This window comes from Acipenser ruthenus, chromosome 20 (genome assembly GCF_902713425.1).
Source record: "Acipenser ruthenus chromosome 20, fAciRut3.2 maternal haplotype, whole genome shotgun sequence".
Taxonomy (NCBI): Eukaryota; Metazoa; Chordata; class Actinopteri; order Acipenseriformes; family Acipenseridae; genus Acipenser; species Acipenser ruthenus.
This window is the reverse complement of record NC_081208.1, coordinates 4,876,531-4,898,510: the sequence shown is the minus strand read 5'-3', so window position 1 is coordinate 4,898,510 and position 21,980 is coordinate 4,876,531. Positions and strand designations below refer to the sequence as shown.

Sequence of the window (21,980 nt, the reverse complement as noted above, 5' to 3'; positions counted from 1 at the left end):
GAAGAAGTTGACTTTGGTACAGTGTATTCTATAGCAGTTTAGGTTTTGAAATGAAGTACACAGTTTACTGAAACTTGTGATGCAGCGAGGTACTGTAGCATGACAATACCCATTTGAAAAAAAAAATGAGACCTGATGAGTCTAACACATAATAATAACCCTAACACTCATGATACTACAGCTACTACTACAACCAAGAACAATAATACTAATACTTTACCAATGCAATGTCTCTACCACCCCAAACTGCCTTACTCCCTCATTGCAGGCTCGCTCTGTTTCAATGTGGTCGCCCGCATTACCATGGTGATTACCCAGCAGATGGACTTGATTTTTGTGGGCAGATTCTTGGTCTGGATGAAATTTACACAAGCCTCTCTCTGAGACTTTCTCCCAAGCCACAGCAACGGGTTAGGAGCTGTGTGGTCTCATCATACTCCCAATTTAAACATTACTCCAAATCTCTGAGGATCACTCAACTGTCATCTCAGTGCTGCCGCTGTCGATAAGACTGAAAGAACCACTGAAGCCTTGACAAGCCTTGATTTTGTACAGAACTGGAATTAATGAACCCCCATGTCTAGCTGAATTGCAACATGGAGTTTTGAAAAATAGAACGATTCAATACATCCACAGGTGCTCTACGATGTAAAACAGGGTTATCCCAGGCATCATTTTAATACTGGCTCTCTGTTACTTTCAGGTGTGAAATTTCCAAACTAAGAGGAACACATCCAGATCATTTTGTTGTGTGGTGCAGAAAGACAACAGGGTCTGGACACCCCATTTAACAGAAAACATCCTATTCTGCATAATATAAGAGCTTGCCTATGATGCCGGACTTGCGAGAATTGCAAATTGTGTGTCAGTGAAAAATATTACATTTTGTTGGGTGTCGTTTTCTTTGGGTACAGAGAGCATGGAGTGGGGCTGTTTATTACACTCTTTAAAAATAAAACAAACATCTGTTGAAACTATTTCCAAGGCTAGCCGGTGCAGACTAATTATCTATAAATTAATCAGGCCATGGAAGAAGAGGAAGGCTCGCCTTTTGAGTCACAGGTCACATGCCGAGGAGTATGCGACTGTGCAATACTGGCAGCTTTCAACCTGTCAGCGTGATTTAATGTCTAATAGGCTTTGAGGGGACCTCCGATATCATGGACGGATCGCTGTTCCTGGAAACCCTTTCCTGAAAAGCTAAACCATCTCTTTAAAATACAGATATCCCTTGCTGTCATCACCTGACTGTCTGGGCCTAATTTCATTAGCACCAGGCCTTATAGAGATGCAAGCAAACCCTGCCTGCCCACACTCTCCAGTCCCTGACACCTGCCCCAAGCTGTCACAGGGGTTAATCTTCGGGTCTGACTCTGGGGTAAACCTGCTAAGCCTTAAAAAAAAAAAAAAAAAAAAAATCCATCCACAGCTCTCTTAACAGGCTAGAATATACCGGCGCCACTCCCACTGCTAAGTAACTGGGGCAGTATTCTACCCTAGCTGCTCTCCTGGCCTTATATAAAGGAAAGAGATAATCAATAGATGTGTATTGGTTGTTTATACTGGTCATGGATTTTAAATATATTGCTTACAAATAGGACGCATAAGATAAACAAAACCGCCTTACATCACTCTTGTTAATGTCAACCTCCTCTTATTATACCACAGTGATATGTCCTGACCAGAATATAATGGGAGTCAATGAAGACATACTATTGATGATATCAGTTTGTTATTATTGCACTCTGGATAATATCAATCAAATTCAACTGCCATACAACTGATTTCCACCCCACTTAATGTCTTTTTGGAAAACAATACTATAACATTTCAAAGTGTGTATTCTGAGATTTTTTCCCCCCTGATTTTTACCGATGATTAAATTAAAAAAAAAAAAAAAAAAATACGATTTGACCCCTATTTTAATATATGTAAAATAAACTCTGAAAAATTCCCAGATTGATTTATTTATTTATTTAATTTTTTAAGATAAAAACCGAAAACGTGGAACACTAGTTATACCTTGTACTAGTTTTCATGTTCAAGACAGGCCTATTTGTCATGTCAGCACTTCTGCGTTTTAGAGATTTTTTTTGTCATGTCAGGTTATTTGAAAAATAAAGTCAAGTGGTGTAGACTGTAATAACATTTCCCTTCAACAGGTTTTCAATTATAGTTGATGAAAATCTCGCCGTCAGGTTTGCTAAATGTTCAAACGGGACTAAGCCTCTTGCTAGGCAAGCGACACAACACCCAACTGTCCCCTTCCACAACTTAAAAGAAAGACAGACGATTGCAAATATCCACAACAAAATCGTAACGGAAACGGAAAACCAGTTACAAACATAAACAGGCACTGCATTTCAATTGTAGTGTAGGTGTATTTGTGAACATATCAGGACACTGTAGTTTAAAAGGACTGTCCTCAAAGCATTAGTACAGATATCATTTTTACTTCATTGGAGGCATGGCTTTCTTCATTCATTGGAAATTTGACAATTTGTCCACACATTTCTATAATTAACTAATGATTGCACAAAATGTTTTCCAGGAATTGCCAACTGCAAACAAACAAATAAACAACAACTTATTTAAAGCCGCGTCCAGGATGAACTTGGATCCTCGACTGGCTGAAGCATGTCTTAGTAGCCGCTGAAAAGACCCCGCCACCCTGCGGTTAAAAAAATACGGTGATGTCACAAGTTCCATCAAGGCTGAAATGCATGATCCCAGATTTTGATCCCTCTTCTGATATAAGTCTAGAGTGGGTGGGTGGATGGGTGTGGGGTTACACAGAGAAATCTGCCTGTGACACCATTACGTTAGTGCCAGCATGAAAGCGAATATCAAGGCGAGTGTGATGAGCTACTAAATCTGAACAGCTCCTGTCATACTCCGACTGCCTGCGTCTCTTATGTCATTCCAAGGGACAGCCACGCCAGATTCCATCAGCTCCACCCATCCCGTCCCCAGAACACACAAAGCATTCCAAATACTACTCAGTCCTTCCCTGCCCTGATAGATGTCAGGCATCACTCAATAAAACATTCTCCTCTGTGGTGCTCTCCTCCTTAAAAAGCGCAGGCAGCGCAAAACAGCTCAAACTGACAACCTACTCCGTTATGGACAACATAAATACATTGAATGGATTTATTGGTAAGAATTTGGAGGTACGTTCTCATACAGACATGTTTTGCCTTTAAAGTGTGTTGCCATGATTCAATTGGGCATCCCCCACAAGAACAGAAGTTAGACTAGAGGTAGATGCAATGGCAGAGATGGAGGAGTTGGAGGGATACACAAAGGAACGCAAATTACTGTCTATTTTAGATCTGGCAAGCCAATTCGGTACAATACATGTGTTGAAGGTTTCCTTTCCTCTCAGACTCTAAACATTAAAACTTTAAAGTATGTAGGATAGATTTTCATCAAGGAATGAGGGTGTGGCTGCTTATTTTTATTATAGTGCCCACACCCTGTACTGTATAAATATTCCTCGCCAGCTTATTATACCAAGATTTCTCACGCAACATTGCTGATCATTAAAACCTTTTTTTTTTAAATTCTGAATCATGGAATAAACTACAATTGATAAAAGGTCCAAGCGAGTCATGTTCGTACACAATTTTAAACACACAGCACAGCGATCCCTAATTTGGTATGTCATGCACGTAGATTATCATTGGCTTTCCAGTTAAAGTTCTGTTTATGATGCAACTAAAAAGGGCTACAAGACTTTTCCACTGCAAGAGGCTATTTTACAGGGCTGCTTTCAGTGCTGTTTTTGTGCAGTCTATATCCTGTGATCACAGGATGCAGTGTGTATTTAAGTCTACTGATACCTACAGAAAGAGAAGACAGTTGCTAAGAGTCTATGACTGTTCTGCTTTTGTGATTTCACATACATGGAAACATTGACCTAACATTGGTTGCATTTCTAACTTCAGACAACTTGTGTACAGGCAGTTCTCGTGACAATGTTTTCCATTGAAGTGTTTTTTTTTTTTTCCTGTGTGACAGTTTCAACCATTAGCATAGTGTGGACATGGGCTCACAAGAAAATAAGTATTCTGCATTTATCTAAAGAGGTTACATACAACTATACATAGAGGCGTAGCTACATTGGAAAATTGAGTGATTGTCAAAAAGAGTACTGGCTGTATGCCAACACATCTTTTTACAGAACTGAAGTAAAAAATGTGATCAACTAGGTACGGAATTATGGGGTTTTACAATGGGTGTTATTCAGTTTCAATGTAATAATAATCCCTGTACTAAAGTATGGGTTACTTATGCAGTCTCATATAGATATTAATAAATCCTAAAAAAGTCCCTACTTACAGTAATCTGGCTGCTCCATAAGTCCTTATCATTTGGCACAGACGGTTGCTTTAATGGGGAGTATTAGAATGCTGGACTTCCAAAAGGAGTTTTAATGATAAGAAGTAAAAGCATTGAAAAGAAGGAACCTCTTTGGCATTAAAAAAAAATTAAAAATGTTACAAAAACTGGCATTCCCAACTCAAAGAGAGTGTCATACTGGCAAAACATTTAGTACTGCTTGTAAGCAATCAACAGAAATAGTGACGTTTTTAACAAAATCCAAGTTTTCATAATTTTGACTAATGTGTAATGATGTGCATTTGTTATGGATTTCAAGAAACAAATAAAGGAATGTTTATTTAAAAATAAATAAATAAATAAACTTCAATAAATAACTGATATAATTTCTTTTTAACACACACATATAAAACCAGCCAGACCTGTTTGAGCCATCAAAAGAATCATACCAAATGCGGCTGGACCATCTTTCTAAAAACTGCACAATAGTCGCTGACCATGCGACATTAACCCGCGCATACAGTAGATGAGCACATTAACTGCTGCATTGCATATCTTCATCAGATATTTCAGAATGGAAAATGATAAAGGGATTGGACGTCCTGTGCCGTTTATGATACGCATCTTTTGCGAAACCGCACAAACCCACAAATCACTAATTCACTTTTTCCCCCCCATCAGAGAAAACGAAAACCCAGTGCTAATTTCAAAACATTTTCCACATACCTGTTGATATTTGAGATTGTTTTTCTTGGTTATTTTTCTAGATCAAGATGAACTAATCAAGAGGTGTTTGATGTAAGAAATATGTTTTGCATATTCATAACCGTCACTGTGTTTTACTCATGTGGGGGTTAACTACTTAATGAAAGCCTTAAAGAGATTCTTAAAACTTAGGGTACTGATTCAGAAACAGTAGAACCGGGTCTCAGATTCTCTCAAACAGTACTGCTGTTGACTTGGGTCACACGATTGGGCTTCCAATTCATGAGTCCGATAACCCCAAATGCAACAATAAACCAAAGAAGATCGTACAGTATATTATATGACTAAGTGAACTGCCAGTCACATTCACTGGCATTGCAATCCCTGTTACCCTGCGATAACAGGACAGAAGTTTGGATAAACAGACTTCACAAAGGCTCCTGTTGATTCACAGCATAGCCCGCCACAGAATGGCTGACTCGGGTAAAGACTCGGAGCTGAATCAGCTCATAACCGATTTAAAATGGAAATCCAGCACCTAATAAAAGGAAAGTGCAAAGCTAGTACCAGAGGATTAACAAGTGTACTTAGAGACAACCGTCTTCCCTTGATAGTGTACAGTAACAACCTTAACCCTGCCCAGACTGTATCCACTTAGAAGACTTACTGCTTCTCCTTCTACAACATAGTCACAGCTTAAGTGCAGTCGCTAATCTCTATTTCTTGGGAGAACAGAGGGTGAAGCAGTTTCAGAGTCCCAGATATAGCCTCTTGTTTGAATCGTTCCTACTGTAAGCGGCTGGGGGCGGGCAGCTTGGTGAGCAGTGAATGGTTTAGTCACACCAGAAACTGGTCAGACAGAACAGTGATACCACACCCACATTCTTCACACTTCAGCCTACAACACTCAGGAAAGTCCCCGATAATTAGTTTGTGGAAGAGATGGGTGACTTTTGAGCTGGGTTTGACCGATGCAGACTGCCCAGTAGTGGCTGTCAATCCAACACCTAAAGACAACCACTGCATCTCTTTGGAATCGCATGCTAGAACAGGACTTCCCAAACCCCGTCCTCGGGGCCCCAGTGTCTTCTGTTTTTTGTTCCAGCTGAGCTCCTAATTACTTAACTAAACCCTTAGGTTGAACTACCAATTTGCTTCAATCAGACTTTTTTAATTGTCTTCAGCTCCTAAAAACCTGCAGATTTCAAGTCACTTATAAAATGTTATATTTAACTTGATATCTCCAACTGTTTAAGAGCTGAAAACAATTAAAATGATCTAATTAAGCTATTAGTTCAATTAAGGGTTTAGTTAAGTAATTAAGAGCTCAGTTGAAATGAAATCCAGTAGACACTGGGGTCCTGAAGCCAGGGTTTAGGAAGCCCTGTGATAGAGCCTTCTGCAGTTCATGACTCCATGGAAATGACCCCAATCCCTCAAAAAAGGGAACACATTTGTGGGGGTTAAACATGAGGCTGGAACAGGGTGTTGTTTTTTACCTCACAGAGAGAGTGAAGTCTCCAGGGTTACTTTTGCTTGGCCGGGCAAGGAAGCTCCCGTGAACTCCTCTGGTCAAGAGCAGCTGTTCAGCCTCAATCCCGGTGATGTTGGGGTGAAACCACCTGCACAAAAGACAAAGAACGCTTTAAACAAACAGCCCCAGAAGAACAGCCGTGCCTGCTCATCGACCAACCATCTGGCTTCAGCTGGCCTCAGTTTTCATTCACTTGCATTTTAAAAGGAATGAAAAGAAGAAGAAAAAAATCTAGCATATATCAATTCTGTATAAAAAAGTTATATCCAAAATGCGTTGCGTCTACTGAAGGAACTTACTCACACTCTTTATACTGGAGGTATAAATGTTGCTTTACATTTCTAATAAGCATCTCTCCGACCATGGACGTGGGTGGAAACAAGACTCCCAGTGCATAGCAGTTTGATCCATTCCTGGTTTTACTACGAGTTTAATAAGACACACCTGGGCTTGTTACTGTGCCTATACACACTGGAATGGGTGCTAGGCAATGGGAGTCTTATTTCCATCCCTACTGGAGAGTGTATCTGCCATTTTGAACTGGAGGATGACGAGCAGAAAATGTTTGTAGTTTAGTACAAACATATGTACATTTGCCCCCCATGGCACAAGCCTATTCCATTCCAACTCTATTTGAAATAAAGCCAAAAACAGGGTTGGTATAGTTCTAACAAAAAAAAAGAGAATTTCAAGGGAATTATCCAAAAATGCTGTTCAGAAGGCAATACAAGACACACAATGTATAAATAACACAATGCCGGATAACAGTCACGCTGATGAGTATCTGTTTTATGTGAAAATTAACCACATTTCGTCAGTTCAAGCACAAAGAGGCAGCACAGATAAACCATGGGGTCGCTCTGCGCGTTCTCACAGCACGGCTGTGGCTAACCAGATTTTCCATCTCCTGGTTTCTAATGTTCTACTTCATGCCACCGACATCACGCTACGGAGTGGGCTGAGAGGGCCCGGCTGAAACACACAGGTCAGGGGTCAAGCTGGAGGATGAATGATAGGCTTCATCATCTGTACATGAAGCCACCCCAAAACCACATCACTGAAACATCACAACAGTGAGAGAACTATACTGATCAACAATCTATTGAAATTTAGACAATACAAACTGTGTGATGATAGTCCCAGGGTTCTTTTTCCTCCACAGGTATGCATGACCTTTTGAAATTTAAGAAAGATTATTGCAAACTGTTAATTCAGTTTTTGGCAGACATACAGTAGGCTAGCCCTAAAACGTACAGCAAACTGTTATTTACAGCTTTATAAGGTTACATGCACTCAACATGATATATGGGTAGTACTAAAATGGAATCTGGGCCCGTCCAAAAAGTCATAATTCATTTAAGATGACGTCACAAAGTCATAATTCATATTTCAGAGGTCAAAGTCCCAAGGCCATTGTTATACAATTAATAACTCTTGCTATCTGCACCAGTAGGACATGTTTCCAATTTCTGCTTCCGAGATAAGGCTGAACATATTTATACTTCTCAAACGTCTTGTATACGAGGGCTGGATCTGCAGGCCTCAAGATACCAGTTTGAAGCTGCACCAGAAACACACACTCCCTCTTATCAATCTAGCTGATAAGTGAAGCAGAGGACAACCTCTTACTGCTCTGCAAATCACCAACATACTCCTTGTACAAACACAGCTTACAAGTTGAACGAGTGCAAACTGGGCTCAAAACACTGCATTTATTTTCAACCATTTAAAGTTCCAGTAGCAGAGATTCATAGTTGATTATGATACTTATTATTTGCAGTACCAAAAATAAACTGTGTGTCCATTGAAGTTACTATATACTGTATTGACCGAGTAACATTACAGATAGTCGTTGTTGTGCTACCTCCAGGAATGTGTGTATTGCATCTATTAACAAACTTTAGTAGAACGTTATTTGCTAGTTTTGCTACTGTTTTATGGAATGAGTGAGCTGTACGTTAAGCTGGGTTCAGTTAGCCAAAATGAACGTTTATTGTTAACCGTTTCATTCCTCACTATAAAAACAGTTAATGGTAGCACTGCATGTGTAGTAATACTTACAGCACATAATTATTTGACAAGCGTTTTGACGAGAAGTATTTCAATGACTGATGGCATCGAGAAAGTTTGAGAAACATTTCTCAAACAATATTCTTTTTTTAAATATTACTTGGCTATTTTTTTAATTGTTCAATAATGTTTTACTTAAACCTTACACAAGGCAGATTCAGATGTTAATTAAATAATAAAAGTCGTACGTTTTTCTAGGGCACACAAAAAATGAAACAGCTGTGTGTTACCAGTATCAGTACGGATACAAATTTAGACCAGCTTTAGATTTTAAATTTAGATCATACAATTTTGCTACAGTAAAGATGTTTTATTGATATTGCATTGTGATTTTAGAAAGGTTTAAATATAATCTCTTATTCTAAATACTTAATCATTATCCAACTCAAGGTTGTCTATTTCCATGACATCATATGTGGAATATATTAGTGTTCTACAAATCTGCTTAGCCCAGTGACCCTGCTCAGCATCGCCAAATGGAGGATTTTTCTCTTTCCCCATCTCTGAGATTATGGTTTTACCTCGTCTAGCCTTGTATTCTGATGTAATATATTTTAATATTGATGCCACAAGGCATCCAATTCTGTTGGGTCCATTGCACAACACAACAAAATACTGACTTTAATAATGTTTAATATGCTGTTTCAATTTGTGACTGTAAATCTATGCACATGACACTGCATACAGTTCTGACAAATAACTTGCATTGTTTTACTTTTCTTTAACATGATATGCAAACATTAAAATGTCTACTTCTACAATTAAACATCCTGCAGAATAAAGCAAATGTCTGTATGAAACTAATCTATTACAAAAATGTGAATTGATACATTGCAGGAGTTGAGAAGCCAACCCCATGTCACATTATTAAGTGGTTACAGTCTTTGAAAACGTGTGGTAAAATTAAAATGTCATTACCATGATGTGGCCTTGTACAAGTCAGATATAAATCGCTGTGCCAAAATCATATGAATGCCTTGTAAATCAATGCTATTTACAATATAATTATTGTGTGCTGTTTATGGCAATGTGTCATATTGACTGCAAAAGCATTTTTACAGTTTCAAAAGTACTGTACATGCACTTTCAAAAATGGATCGTCCTTTATAGCCTCACTGCTGCAAGTAGCTGGAGCATTTTTGACGGATGTACAGTAGCAGCTAACATGTTTTAATATAAAAGGGACTTTTAGAGTTAAAACAAATAAACTAGCCCTATTGGACAAATATTTTAATATTCAAAGAAACACTGCTTGCAATGCACAAAGTGGCAAACTACTGACCATTCATATAGCAGAATTTATAAAGTTTACTGTAAATGGGGTATAGGGATTATTTTGCTGTAACATTATGGAGATTTTGTTTTCCAGATAATTTAAAATGAAAGAATGTTCCAATATTCTTTTAAAATTTGAAAGAAGTTTTGAACGTGTTCGTTTGAGCACTAAACAAGCAAACATGAAGACTGTATTAAACCAGACAAGTTATAGAAAAGTCATAATTTGTGTGTAAAAATCCATTACCCTTTAATTTGACAGGACTGGTCCAATAATGCCCTTGTAAAAGTTTACCACAGTAAACTTGCATGGTAATTTTGCACTTTCCCCGTGCTTTCTCCATGGTTATGTAGTGCTATGCATTTACCATAGTTTATCATGTATTTATTTATATTATGCTTTGCATATTTACAATGCTCTGCTTTCACTATGCGTTATTACACTTTGCTATGCTTTTACTGTACAATGGAAAACTTTTATAAGGGAAGTACCGGCCCTGTATTTTATTGGAAGACATCTTTATTAACCTGAGACAGAGTGCGCTTTCATCAGTCAGCACTCAGTTTGAAAAGATGTCCCTACACAACCAGTTCATTGTCAATCTAGACATGTGCCGTTTCCCATAAGATGCTTCTAGGCGGAACAAGGCACTGTCTGAAAAGGCTTAATTGTTTTTGTTGTTTTAAACTTTAAAGCATTACTTCTGGAAAAAAGGAAAGCTGTTTTTACACCTGTTTCTACTCTTTTTTGTTCCAGGAAACGTGACTCAAATCGGCGGAAACAATGAGCCACTTAAACGAAATTGAAATCTTAAAAAAAAAAAAAGTTTGTCCCCTCGTTCCTAGCAAAATAAATTATTAAAACAGTAACTATGCAAATTAGATTTGAAAAAGTAAAGCAGTCCCAAAACAGATAGATTCTGGGTTAAACATGTGACTCACTGAAAGATATGACTAAAGAACACCATTGTTTGATGTACAGCTGCCAGACGAGGAGTATACCCAAGTTCCACTGGCCTTTCAGAAAGAAAAAAACAAACGTAAGAAACGCCTAAATCCAAACTGCCCCCCAGAAACCCTCAGTGAGTCAGACCCCGCTTTATAGGTCAAGACGTGGTGTATGACGTTTAAAAAAAAAAAATCAGGGGTTCAAGATTAGGAGCTCACACTAGTCCTGCACTTGGTACTGGATTTCAGAACTAGCATAAGTGTATTATCTAACCCTAACTCTAACCCTGTTTTTTTCTGTTAAAGGAGACGGTAGTCAGAACATTTTAAAAGGGGACCGTGCCCACAGTTCTGGTAACGGTACAGAATTCTTGTTCCTGTAAGTCTGATTCAACTAATGGGGGAAAAATGTAGCAAAAGCTTCAGTTTCAATAGAGATGAGTCATGGCGTCCATATCCCCGTGCATGGACGTCAGTAGCATTGTTGTATTAAGAGCAAAGTGAATAATTATTTACGGTATGGGTGAACACATCTAGTATGAAGATACCGTAAATGGCCCATGTTTATTTTATGGTTTTTGAATGCTATAACTGAGTTTTTAAAGTGGGGAGGAAAGAGATCCTCGTACACTTTACGTGACAACTGCTTGGGGTTTTAGTGAAACAAAATTCCACTTCGCATCAGACTACAAGAGAATCAGTATTCATTGGCTTGTATGAGTGACTGCTGGCAATCACATCTAGCAGGCTCATTAAAACAACCATTTACGGTATATGCGTAGTAATTCATTATTAAATGTGCTTTTGATACGGCTGAACTCTGAAGTAAGCTGCCGAAGCCTTAAGAGGAAGATATGTTTCAAGCCTTTCTGTGCTGCGGAACTTGTGTTAAAATGTAATGAACTTTAAATTATTCCTTTAAAAAGTAAACATATACAGCAAACCCTAGCAGAACTGTCAGGGGCTCCCAGGTCGTTGCTGGAGGAATTGTACAGGGTGTTGCATAATGGAACAGGAAATTGGGTAGAAAAAAAAGAGGGGTCAAAGTCAACGGCATTACAGGCATACCCCACAATCCCATGTGAAACATCTGGCCAGGACCATTGCTACACTATAACTGACCCCGTAATACAACATTATTAATTTCATCTGAAAGATTAATGTCTCCAGACAGCTCTCCGAGGAAGATTATTGCCGATTACTCAACAGATTAAGCGCGTTGCACATACGTAGGGAAAGCAGGGTTAGAAACTAACGCTCGCCCGTTCGCCCAAAGCGAATTAAAACTGATGAGGATGAGTTTAAATATTTTAGAACTTCACATAAGGACTAGTAAGTTTACAGAAGGACAAGCAAGTTTCAAAAGGTACTAGTCCTTAGGACTAGTACCACAATTTTGTTAGTTTCTAACCCTGGAAAGCCTGCAAAAAAGTTGAATTTCTAAACAAAATGAGTGATGTACTGTAGAAATGATATGAAGAGCTAAAACCACCAACTAAAAAAAAAAAGAAGAATTGGAGCATTGATCACATTTCAGATGGGGATATGACATTATGGTATTTATACAGTAAATTTCAATAGAAAAATAAGGGAATAAAGACATCTGCAACAGTGAGCAGAAGCCCACCCCCAGATAACTGGAGTAAAACAGAGACACAGCCAGCTTTAACATGGAGTTTCTCTGGATCTCTTTGTCCCAACCGGTTAGGAATTATGAACTGTTTAACAGAATGTGATAGTGGAGTTGTCAGCTTTCAGCATTTAAGTTTCTGTTCTTGTACTGTGAAAGCAAGACAACTTAAGAGACCTTGAGAGAAAAAGAAGGTTATCGGACATGAGCTTTAAAATGCCCTAAAGTAATACCCGGGCACCGTGTTATTTTTCACGAGGTACCCTATTCCAGATGCCTACCTCGATCATCATGTTGATAATGTATTGTGCATGTTTTAAGATTATTATATATTCAACAAAGTGTTGCTCTATATAAGCATTTTATTCAGAATTTTATAAAAGTACTAAAGAAGTACTAAAAAGCAATCTTAAGACAATCGCTTTGACAGAAAATACCCTTCATGCTAAAATGTTTGTCAGAGCTTTTAATAGGTTTGGTTACTCAATACTGCTTACCTTGCATATGCCTATTATGATGTTTTTCTCAACCACAGCTTGATGTGCAGTGCCAAAATGACAAATCAGAATGTTGGGAGAACACTTGCATGGCAAACTTCATAAAGTGGTCATATCGTGGTCAGCTAATATAAATGAGAACCCTTTAAAACATCACCTGGAAAGCACACCCTGGCATTACTGGGGCAACCTAGTGCAGTCATAACCTGTGCTAATAATAGAACAAACCAAACTTCTCTACACAGTTATATCTGGAATTAGAATTCTCTTTTAGGGATCCCTAGCAGTAAGATCCATGCCCTTCGGCATCACATCGCTACAACACAGCAGATTAGAAAATAAAAGTGAATCAAGTGATTTGACTGTAACGCACGCGTTTCAAAATAACAAGTACTGTAATAGCAGCGCTCCCGACAGCTCTAGAGTTATGTATGGCTCATTGAGATCCACACAAGCAGGCTCTAGTGATTTAGATTTGAATTACTGTATCTCATTGAAGGATGTTAATGGGTTTAAAAAAGAGTGCAAGAACATGCTACAGTTTTTGGTAGAAGCAGGTACAGTCAGGATTGAATTTGTTTAACAAGCACACAACTCTCTTTTTTTTTTATATATGTTTTTTTCTTTCAATTTCTTTGCTACAATTTCGTCCAGCTTTTTATTTACGGTGGTGATAGTTCTGAGATTACGTTTTCTTCTGTACATTTTAAAACAGAAATGTACTTTGGGTGTTTGGAAAATATATATTTAGCTGGAATAACTGCATTATTAATACACCCTCTCAGAGCCTAATTAGCAGCCTAATGTGTCCTCTAGTTTGGGGATTTTATGGGCGTAGCAACGACAGCTGCTTCAAAGAAGGGAGATACTGAGTGTACACGGTCATGTGGAATATCAGAGAGAGGTATTTCAAATGAAACTCACCGCAGTTAAGTAGACAGAAATGGGCAACGCTTCATTTAGCGTGGCTTAAGTAAGCATTCCTCATGGGAAATTGCAGCAATGACCATCACTGGTCAGAACTGGTGGTTTGCTGGTTTCTATCTGGCCATGCTGGTTCAGGAGACTTGTTTCTGGTTGAAGAGCTAAACTGGTCCAAGAAAACCCCATTATTGTACAGTTCTAGTCTATCATTTGTCTGCACTCCTAAATAAATCAGAAAGACCCATGTAAACCTGTACTACATGCTTTCAAACGCATGAAACATTCTCTTAGCTGCTGCCCTAACTCTAATTAAGGTTAGGGTTTGTGTTAGGGCTTATTCAAATCTTAAACTCAGTATTTGAATTCTCTCAGCTGGACCGTCTTTCTGTACCTATGCCAATACATGTTACTCTTGTACGGTTACTTAAGAAAGTTGTTTCAAATTCAAGCATTGGAGATCTCAGAAGGAGGTGACCTGCTACCATTCGTATGTACCCCATTGCAGATCACACAGTACTCTTGTATCTGGAGCAGATATCTGCCCAGACTCCCTGCTAGCCAATTCAGAAAGCCTTTTAAAACTCCTCTTAATTGATTCATTGGCTGTGTAAATAATTACAGACACTGCTACATAATATTCTACCATGCTCTTTTTTCTTCTTGGTCCATCAAAAACAAAGACTTAAGCAAAGCAATCTCCACTTTTTTATCTTTGTAGTTACATATATACATAGTGTTTGAAAGAAAATGAATAATTTACTGCTTCCTTGAAAGCAAGAACAATAGGGATTTCTTTTACAAGCTGGACAAAAAAAAAAAAGCTAGTTACTTTGATAAGACACATGAACATCTTGCTTTAATCATCCAAATCCCACTGTTTACACATGACAGACTAGCTTGGTGCAAATACTATGTACAGGCTAATAGATCTTATTAATGCAGGGGTCTCTGTACTCCAAAGTTTTAAAAATCAACTACATCTATAAAGTTTTGTATATATTCCATTTCATCAAAAATCTACAAACAATTGAAGAAATACTGCTGGGAAAGCATTCGATGGCAAAAACGATCATGCTCGTATTCGTTCATAAAACAGAATCTATAAATGACTGTATATAAAAAAAGGGTTCTTTAATAGGTAATTCTATGTGGTACCAAGTTTATTTGACTCCTGAGAGACATTTCTGTACTGTAATATGGTATACATAGTGTTTCTCATTTCTGGTTTATTCAGAATTCTACTGAAAAAATTACCTTATTTTTTTTTTTTTTTTTTTTTTAGGAAGTCGGTTTTTACTGATTTATACCCGATTTTTGTCTATTATTCAATATTATCCCGGCACTATTTTCTAGGAAATACACAATAATTTGATTAAAATGCTGTTTTATTTTGACTCCGACATTGTAATAAGCAGCCCTACACTGTATCCTAGGATACAGCAGGTGTTTAGACGTCAGAGGATCAAATAATGTTCAACTGTGTTCACAAACACACTATCACCTGATTATCTTGGCCAGTCAAAGTCTGATTATTATGGCAATTGCTGGGCGTAGTAACTACTAGCTTGATCAAAAAATAAATTAAAATACTTACATGCAAATATAATATTTTTAGTGGATGAGGAATGGGGAGAACACAAATCAGTTTATGAATATTAAAAAGAAAATGAATGGTGATGCTATAGTTGGTAAACTTACATGGAACGCATTGGTGGAACTGTCCAGTATGTTTGTTGGCGCGTCTTCCGATGGCTTGCACCACCCAGTTCTGTCAATTTTATTTTATTTTTTATGATTAAGGCAAATAAACCTGGCTTGTTTTGTGCTGATGTCATGTTCATACCTTCTGTAGATACTATTTTCATCAGCACAGCGATTGCCCAAACGTTCGCAAAGTACAGTTATCTTGGGAAAATGTGGCTTCGACTTGCACAGATTCTGCTCATCATACTTGCCAGGGACATTATTAATCAGAAACCAGAACTGCTACGGATCAGATTCCACATATAAAAAGTGTGTATACTGAGATTTTTTACCCCCGATCTTTACCTATTTATTTTTTTTTTTTATTTTTTTTTTTTTTACTGATTTTATCCCTATTTTAATAGATGTAAAATAAACTCCGGGAATTTTTTTTTAAAGATAAAAAACGAAAACACGGAACACTAGGTATACATTACCTTTGTTTTCCAGCTTTTTCAAAATTAAAAGAAGGTTTTCATATTTTTTCATTTTCACAGAATATCCGTACATGAACAAAACTCGTTTGTCCGAGCAGTATCACAAGTTACAGCTTTGAGTAAGATTCAAAAGTTTAACGGCAAATATAAGTTTCCTCTTCTATCAGTTTCAAAAGGAAGCATCAACTTTGCTTTTATAGTCCAACTTGACCTGAATTTTCTATTTTGCTTAGTGAAGGCGCCCTTATAAAAGTTTACTGCAGTATTTTTATTTGACCATGCTTTTCCCATTGTCATATGCACTTACCATAGTTTATCATGTTTATTACTATGCTTTACCATACCTTGCTATTCTTTACAATGCTTTTACCATGCTTTATTACACGCTGCTATGCTTTCAGCATGGTAAGCTTTTATAAGGGCATCTTATAGATGTAAATAAGCAAACAATGTGATTGGCTTTTCTTAGGTTTCAAAGCCACTTATTGTAGAGCATTGCAAACTGTAACGGTTTCAGTTTCAGGGAACAAGCTGTAATGTGGCAACAATGTGGCAACTACAGTGTCATTATTGTAACTATTAGGTAATTAACAGCCAATCCTGCTTATTATCACTCCTGTTAATATCACCATTGACAAGTCCAGGCCATAATATAATGGAAGTTAATGGGGAGACGGTCCTGATAATTCCATTAAAATCAATCACATTTATCAGCTATACAACAGATTTTCACCCGTCTTAATACTGGGAAATAAATGACATTGGGAGATTGACAAGTAAGTGAGAAATTAAGATGCTGTACTTTATTGAAATGTTGCAGATATAAGAGTAGCACAATATAGCATATACTGCACCTATATACTGTAGAGCAGAACAATACCTTGAATGATATTGCAATAAATGCAATAACAAGTGCTGTATTTTGAGATCCTCAGCAGTCATTTTTGGTTTCTCAACACTATTTTAATGCGTATTTTGCCAGGCTGTTCGTGTGAACTCAACCTATTATCACCCATTTTGATAGTAGGAACCATCAAAGTTCTCTTTCAGTTGCTATACAATGAAGCAGTACAGTCACGTACTGTTATAGCACATAACACAACTGCGATTTTGAAAATTATTACTTAGGAAATAATTAGAAGACATAAAACAAGTATACTTTAAAATGCTGTGCCCTCGATAATACATTTTTAGATACGTCAAGGACACTAATGTTTTGACTAAAGTTTCTAAGCACTATATAATTACCATAATACAATACAAATGGCAGTAATTACTAAGTAGTTACTAAGTGATAATACAAATATTGTAGTACAATAAACCTATAATTACACAGTAGTTTCCAAACAGTTATTCATGTGCATGATACACATGTGTTCTTAGCTGAATTATCCCAATTTGTAAATTTTTCTTTAAAATCATGAGTTGCTTTCATTTTCATCCACAATATCATCAGAACATTCACACATACAGTACATTATTCCCCCCTCCCCGCTCAGCCAACACAGAAGAACCAAATTGAGTCACGGAAATTCATTATCTGGAAAATAACAAAAAAAAAAACAAAAAAAAACCCGCCTGAATCAAAAAAGTAAATATCCAGCCACAGTGGTTGTTTTGATAAAGTGGAATGTTTCGATGTGATTTGTTGTCTGTTTTCCCTTCAAACTGATCCTGGTTTGAACATTTAAAATGAAATTAATAAAACAAAAACAAAATGATGTACGTTGTAGATGTTTTCAACAGCTAAGCGGTTTCATAATATCTACTAAGCAGCACTATAGCTATACATTAAAACACTGCATTGAAGCGAATTTCTCCTCCCTCATTTATAGCCCCAGCAGAACAGTTTTTTCTATTTTTTATTTGAATGTTGTATATGTAAGAGAAACTTAAAAGAACAGTCAGGTTCTTACACTTATAAAGAATCCTCTGTCTTCGAACTTATAAATGTTTCCACATGTTACAAGATGAAACCAATGCCTGAACAATATCTGCAAACAAACTGGTTCATAACAAACAGTGCGACTGCATGCATTTCTGACAAGCTTACAAGTGTTCTCCAGAAACACAACACTTTTGGCCCAGAAAAAGACAACAGATACAGTCTTTTTTTTCTTCAGGACTCTGTTTAAAACGGTAAAAAGTTTCGTCATGTGCAAGATACTGGCAGCCATGGATGTCTTTCAAATTCAATGTGCAACGTCATTTTAAAAACAGTAGGCTACTACATATACTAGGACTCATCAAAACTGTAAGCATTCTTTTAAAGACTGTTTTTTTTAAGGACTGTTTCTTAAAGAGTGTAAACTTTCTCTCAGGTTAAACAGTGCTTTGGAAAATGATAACCAACCCTTTCTAAAAGAGTTGAAAATTGGATTGCTTGGATTATTCAAAATGGGCTTTAAAAAAAATTAATCCTTAAAACATTTCTAAAAGTTTTGTAATAGGGCCCAGGGTTTTTTTGATAAAAGCGTCTTAATAAAAAAATATCTTAAATTAAATTCAGGAGACATGCAAAAAAAAAAAATCGATATACAAAACCTAAATGACTTAAAACCAAGTGAAAACCCAAACCCTACTACTGTTCCACAATTGCAATGTGTCTTTTCTGTCCTGCCGTGTGAATCGTCAGTCACACAACTTGTGTTTATTTATTCTTTACATGATTTATTAATTTGTTTCTTTTACAAAGATTTCGCTGGCAAGCCAACGTATCGGATTTACGACGAGGACGTGACATCTCAAAGAAAACAAAGAAGAAACTTTAACCAGTCTGCTCCAGCCTTCCGTCAATCCACTGGAACTAAACTCGGGAGCACACAGTGAATGTTTCACATCGCACCACAACGAGCCCACCGATCCAGCTCAGACAGCCATGACATTTAATAATATCTACTAAGCAGCACTATAGCTACACATTAAAACACTGCATTGAAACTGTTGCTGCTATAAAAAAAAATCCTGAAGAGAGAGAGTGTGAGAGAGAAACAGAGAGAGCAATAAACAGCTTCCCTACCTCACCATACTGGTCACAGCTTGTCAACCCTTGCCAGAATAAAACTCAAAGCCGTTAATCCACTAAAACCACAGGACAGTTAGGCAAGTAAGGCCGGGCAGAGGGAGGGCAGAGAGGGAGGGAGGGAGGGGGTCAGAGGAGAGGAGGGTGCAGTTTAATCTCAGATTTGGAGGAGTGTCTCTGCCCGATAGGTCTGTCTCTGCAATCAGTCCTTCAGCAATTGCAGCTTCTTTAAGGCTAATGTGAATGAGACTACCTTTTTTTTTTTTTTTTTTTTTCAGCTTTGACGGAAGAGGAAGTCCGTGTCCTATCTGAGCAAGTAAACGCAGGCATGGCTTAGCAATAGCAAATTAAAAAAGAAAACATTGGTGTATGTATTGTACATGTTAGGAACACATTACCGCTGGACAGTCCCTGGGAAGGGTGATAAGCCTTAGCAATTTCAGCCCCATGCTGTTTCATTTTAAAATTAACTACAATGATATAACAGCCAGTGGGGTTTATCCGGGGGTGAAAGCTTTAAACGAATTAATAAAAACAATATTTAACCCTAACTTTTACATGTGAAAAGGGACATGAATTTTACTCAAGGTCATGGATCACTCTCCTAGATAATCTGGGTTCTACAGATTTGTTTTTTCTTTGTACTGTGAATCTGTTGAAGTTCTAAGAATCAGTACCAGACACATACATTTTGAGAACATAAATTCCCAAATAGCAGTACAAAAATAAGAATACAAAAACACTGTTGCAGCATAAAACTCCAGTTGTGCATTTCTTTAGGTACATTTATAACTCACTAAATCAAGTGTGGATTCTGAATGATGAAAACAACCATGAGATACACTGTTGAGGAAATAAACACAGTACGCAGTACAGAGTACAGGTCTATGCTAATTCTGGAACTGTCCATTTCAAATGTGACATTTCTAGGATGAGCTTCCTCAGCTCCAAATCATCATTTATTCTTATCCCATTTTCAGTCTTGTACTTTCATGCTGTAACACATAGCTTGTGCTGCACATTCTGTTGCTGATTGTGGAAAACCCCTTACCGCCTAAAATAGCCCTAATACAGCTTGTTAACACAAAACAGAAACTTACTGTACTTATAAAATTAGACAAACGTTTTAATACAGTGCTTCTCGTTTAAACGTGTCGAATTCTGTCACCATTTGGTTTCTAAATATAATTTATAATGATTATTCATTTTTTTCTTAAGCTAAGAAAACTGATTGTATTTGTAAAAGGCATACTAGCATAAAAGCACAATTACCATATATTAAACTGATTTTATTACTATTTGTTTATTTAGCAGACGCCTTTATCCAAGGCAACTTACAGAGACTAGGGTGTGTGAAGTACGCATCAGCTGCAGAGTCATTTACAACTACGTTTCACCCGAAAGACAGAGCACAAGGAGGTTAAGTGACTTGCTCAGGGTCACACAATGAGTCAGTGGCTGAGGTGGGATTTGAACCGGGGACCTCCTGGTTACAAGCCCGTTTCTTTAACCACTGGACTACACAGCCTCCTGATTTTCAGAAGTCTTTTTGTGTATGTATATTATGCTAAGAAGTAGGTCAATAAATGACCCCTCCAGGAGGCATGTTTGGATCCACCGCTCTTTAGATCATTATAATAGTTCCGTAGGATGACAAAATGCTTGGGCTTGCCTCCTTTGCCATGTTCCAGTGAGCTGGACAAGCTGGTCATGCAGTGTGCCACGTGATACTAGCGAACATTCAACAGTGGGCAACAACCACATTTTAAGATATTGTGGCACACATGGTTCTCTCCACCTTGGACCAAGTACTTCCACGATGGCACGCTGTTGACCATGTTTCAACCTTATCAGCACCTTTGGAAGCCATCTCTTCAACAACGAAATATTGAACTGGCCAAGTTCTGTCATCAAGCTTCATGCATAAAAATGTAGACAGATATAACATCATGCCCACTCCAACAGCCAATGATTCTGAAGAGCCCTGTTCCAGGGGCACAAACACATCGACTGTCTCTTAGCTTAGCCATGTCTAAACAAAATTAGGAGGGATTACATACAGTATAACAGAATTTGAAATGTTTGTTAAGTAGAGCAAATTGAATGTCCACGCGTGGAAGGTTTATTTAAAAAATAGTGTTAACTGCAGACAGTAAATGCATTTCGAAGAGGATTCATTCACATAAGAAATGTGTGCGTTCGCAGAAATGTGTGCAGTTTAAGATGTGCCAATGAGCCAAACAGTTTCGGGGGTTGTGTTAAATGTTTTGATAACCTGGTAAGGTGTATTGGGTATTGTGTTTTAGCGATTGAGAAAATCTGTGTCTAGAACAACTTTGTGATCCATTTAGTAATTGGTGGTTATTCTATTGTATATTTACTGCATAGAGATTTCACTTATGTTATCTCATCACACATAAATGTTGGCTCCACCACTGCCATTTGTAACAGTTGTGAATAAAATGTTAATATGCCCACTATTTTCTTTGGATCCCTTGCCAAGTCAGCGAAAGGGATAGAGTTTTGGCAACCAGATCAACGCAACTGTTGCAAATGCCAAGCCAAGCTGGCTGCAAATAAAAAGCATCCAGTACAAGCCTGGGCCAACATGGGATATGGGTTTTAATGCTGCTATGCTTTACTGGGAGTTTAGATGGCATAACCCCAGTGCCCTTGTGAAACAAATGACTTAAATCAACAGTTACATTTCCAGACCCGCTTCTTTTGTTCTGCTATCAAAAACACAACAGGGTCCCTCAGCGGCTCACAAAGTAAAAGCACTGGCACTTTGAGGTCAGCGAGTCATGCAATCGTGGTTTGAATCCCGCTCATGCCAAGTTGCCGATCTTGGCAG

At 37.7% G+C, this 21,980-nt stretch overlaps 1 protein-coding gene across 4 annotated transcripts in view; it reads right to left on the bottom strand.

Moving 5' to 3' along the window:
* The window catches only part of LOC117425918 (tyrosine-protein phosphatase non-receptor type 11-like), a 58,742-nt gene that overhangs the window by 26,226 nt on the left and 10,536 nt on the right, over window positions 1–21,980 (bottom strand). For 3 of the 4 annotated variants that reach the window (XM_034043234.3, XM_034043233.3, XM_034043235.3), the window contains exon 2: window positions 6,546–6,668. In XM_034043234.3, the coding sequence (XP_033899125.1) occupies window positions 6,546–6,668 (123 nt within the window). Of the gene's footprint in view, window positions 1–6,545; window positions 6,669–19,123; window positions 19,250–21,980 lie in introns of those variants that run through there. The other variant, XM_058993246.1, reaches the window with a different exon arrangement.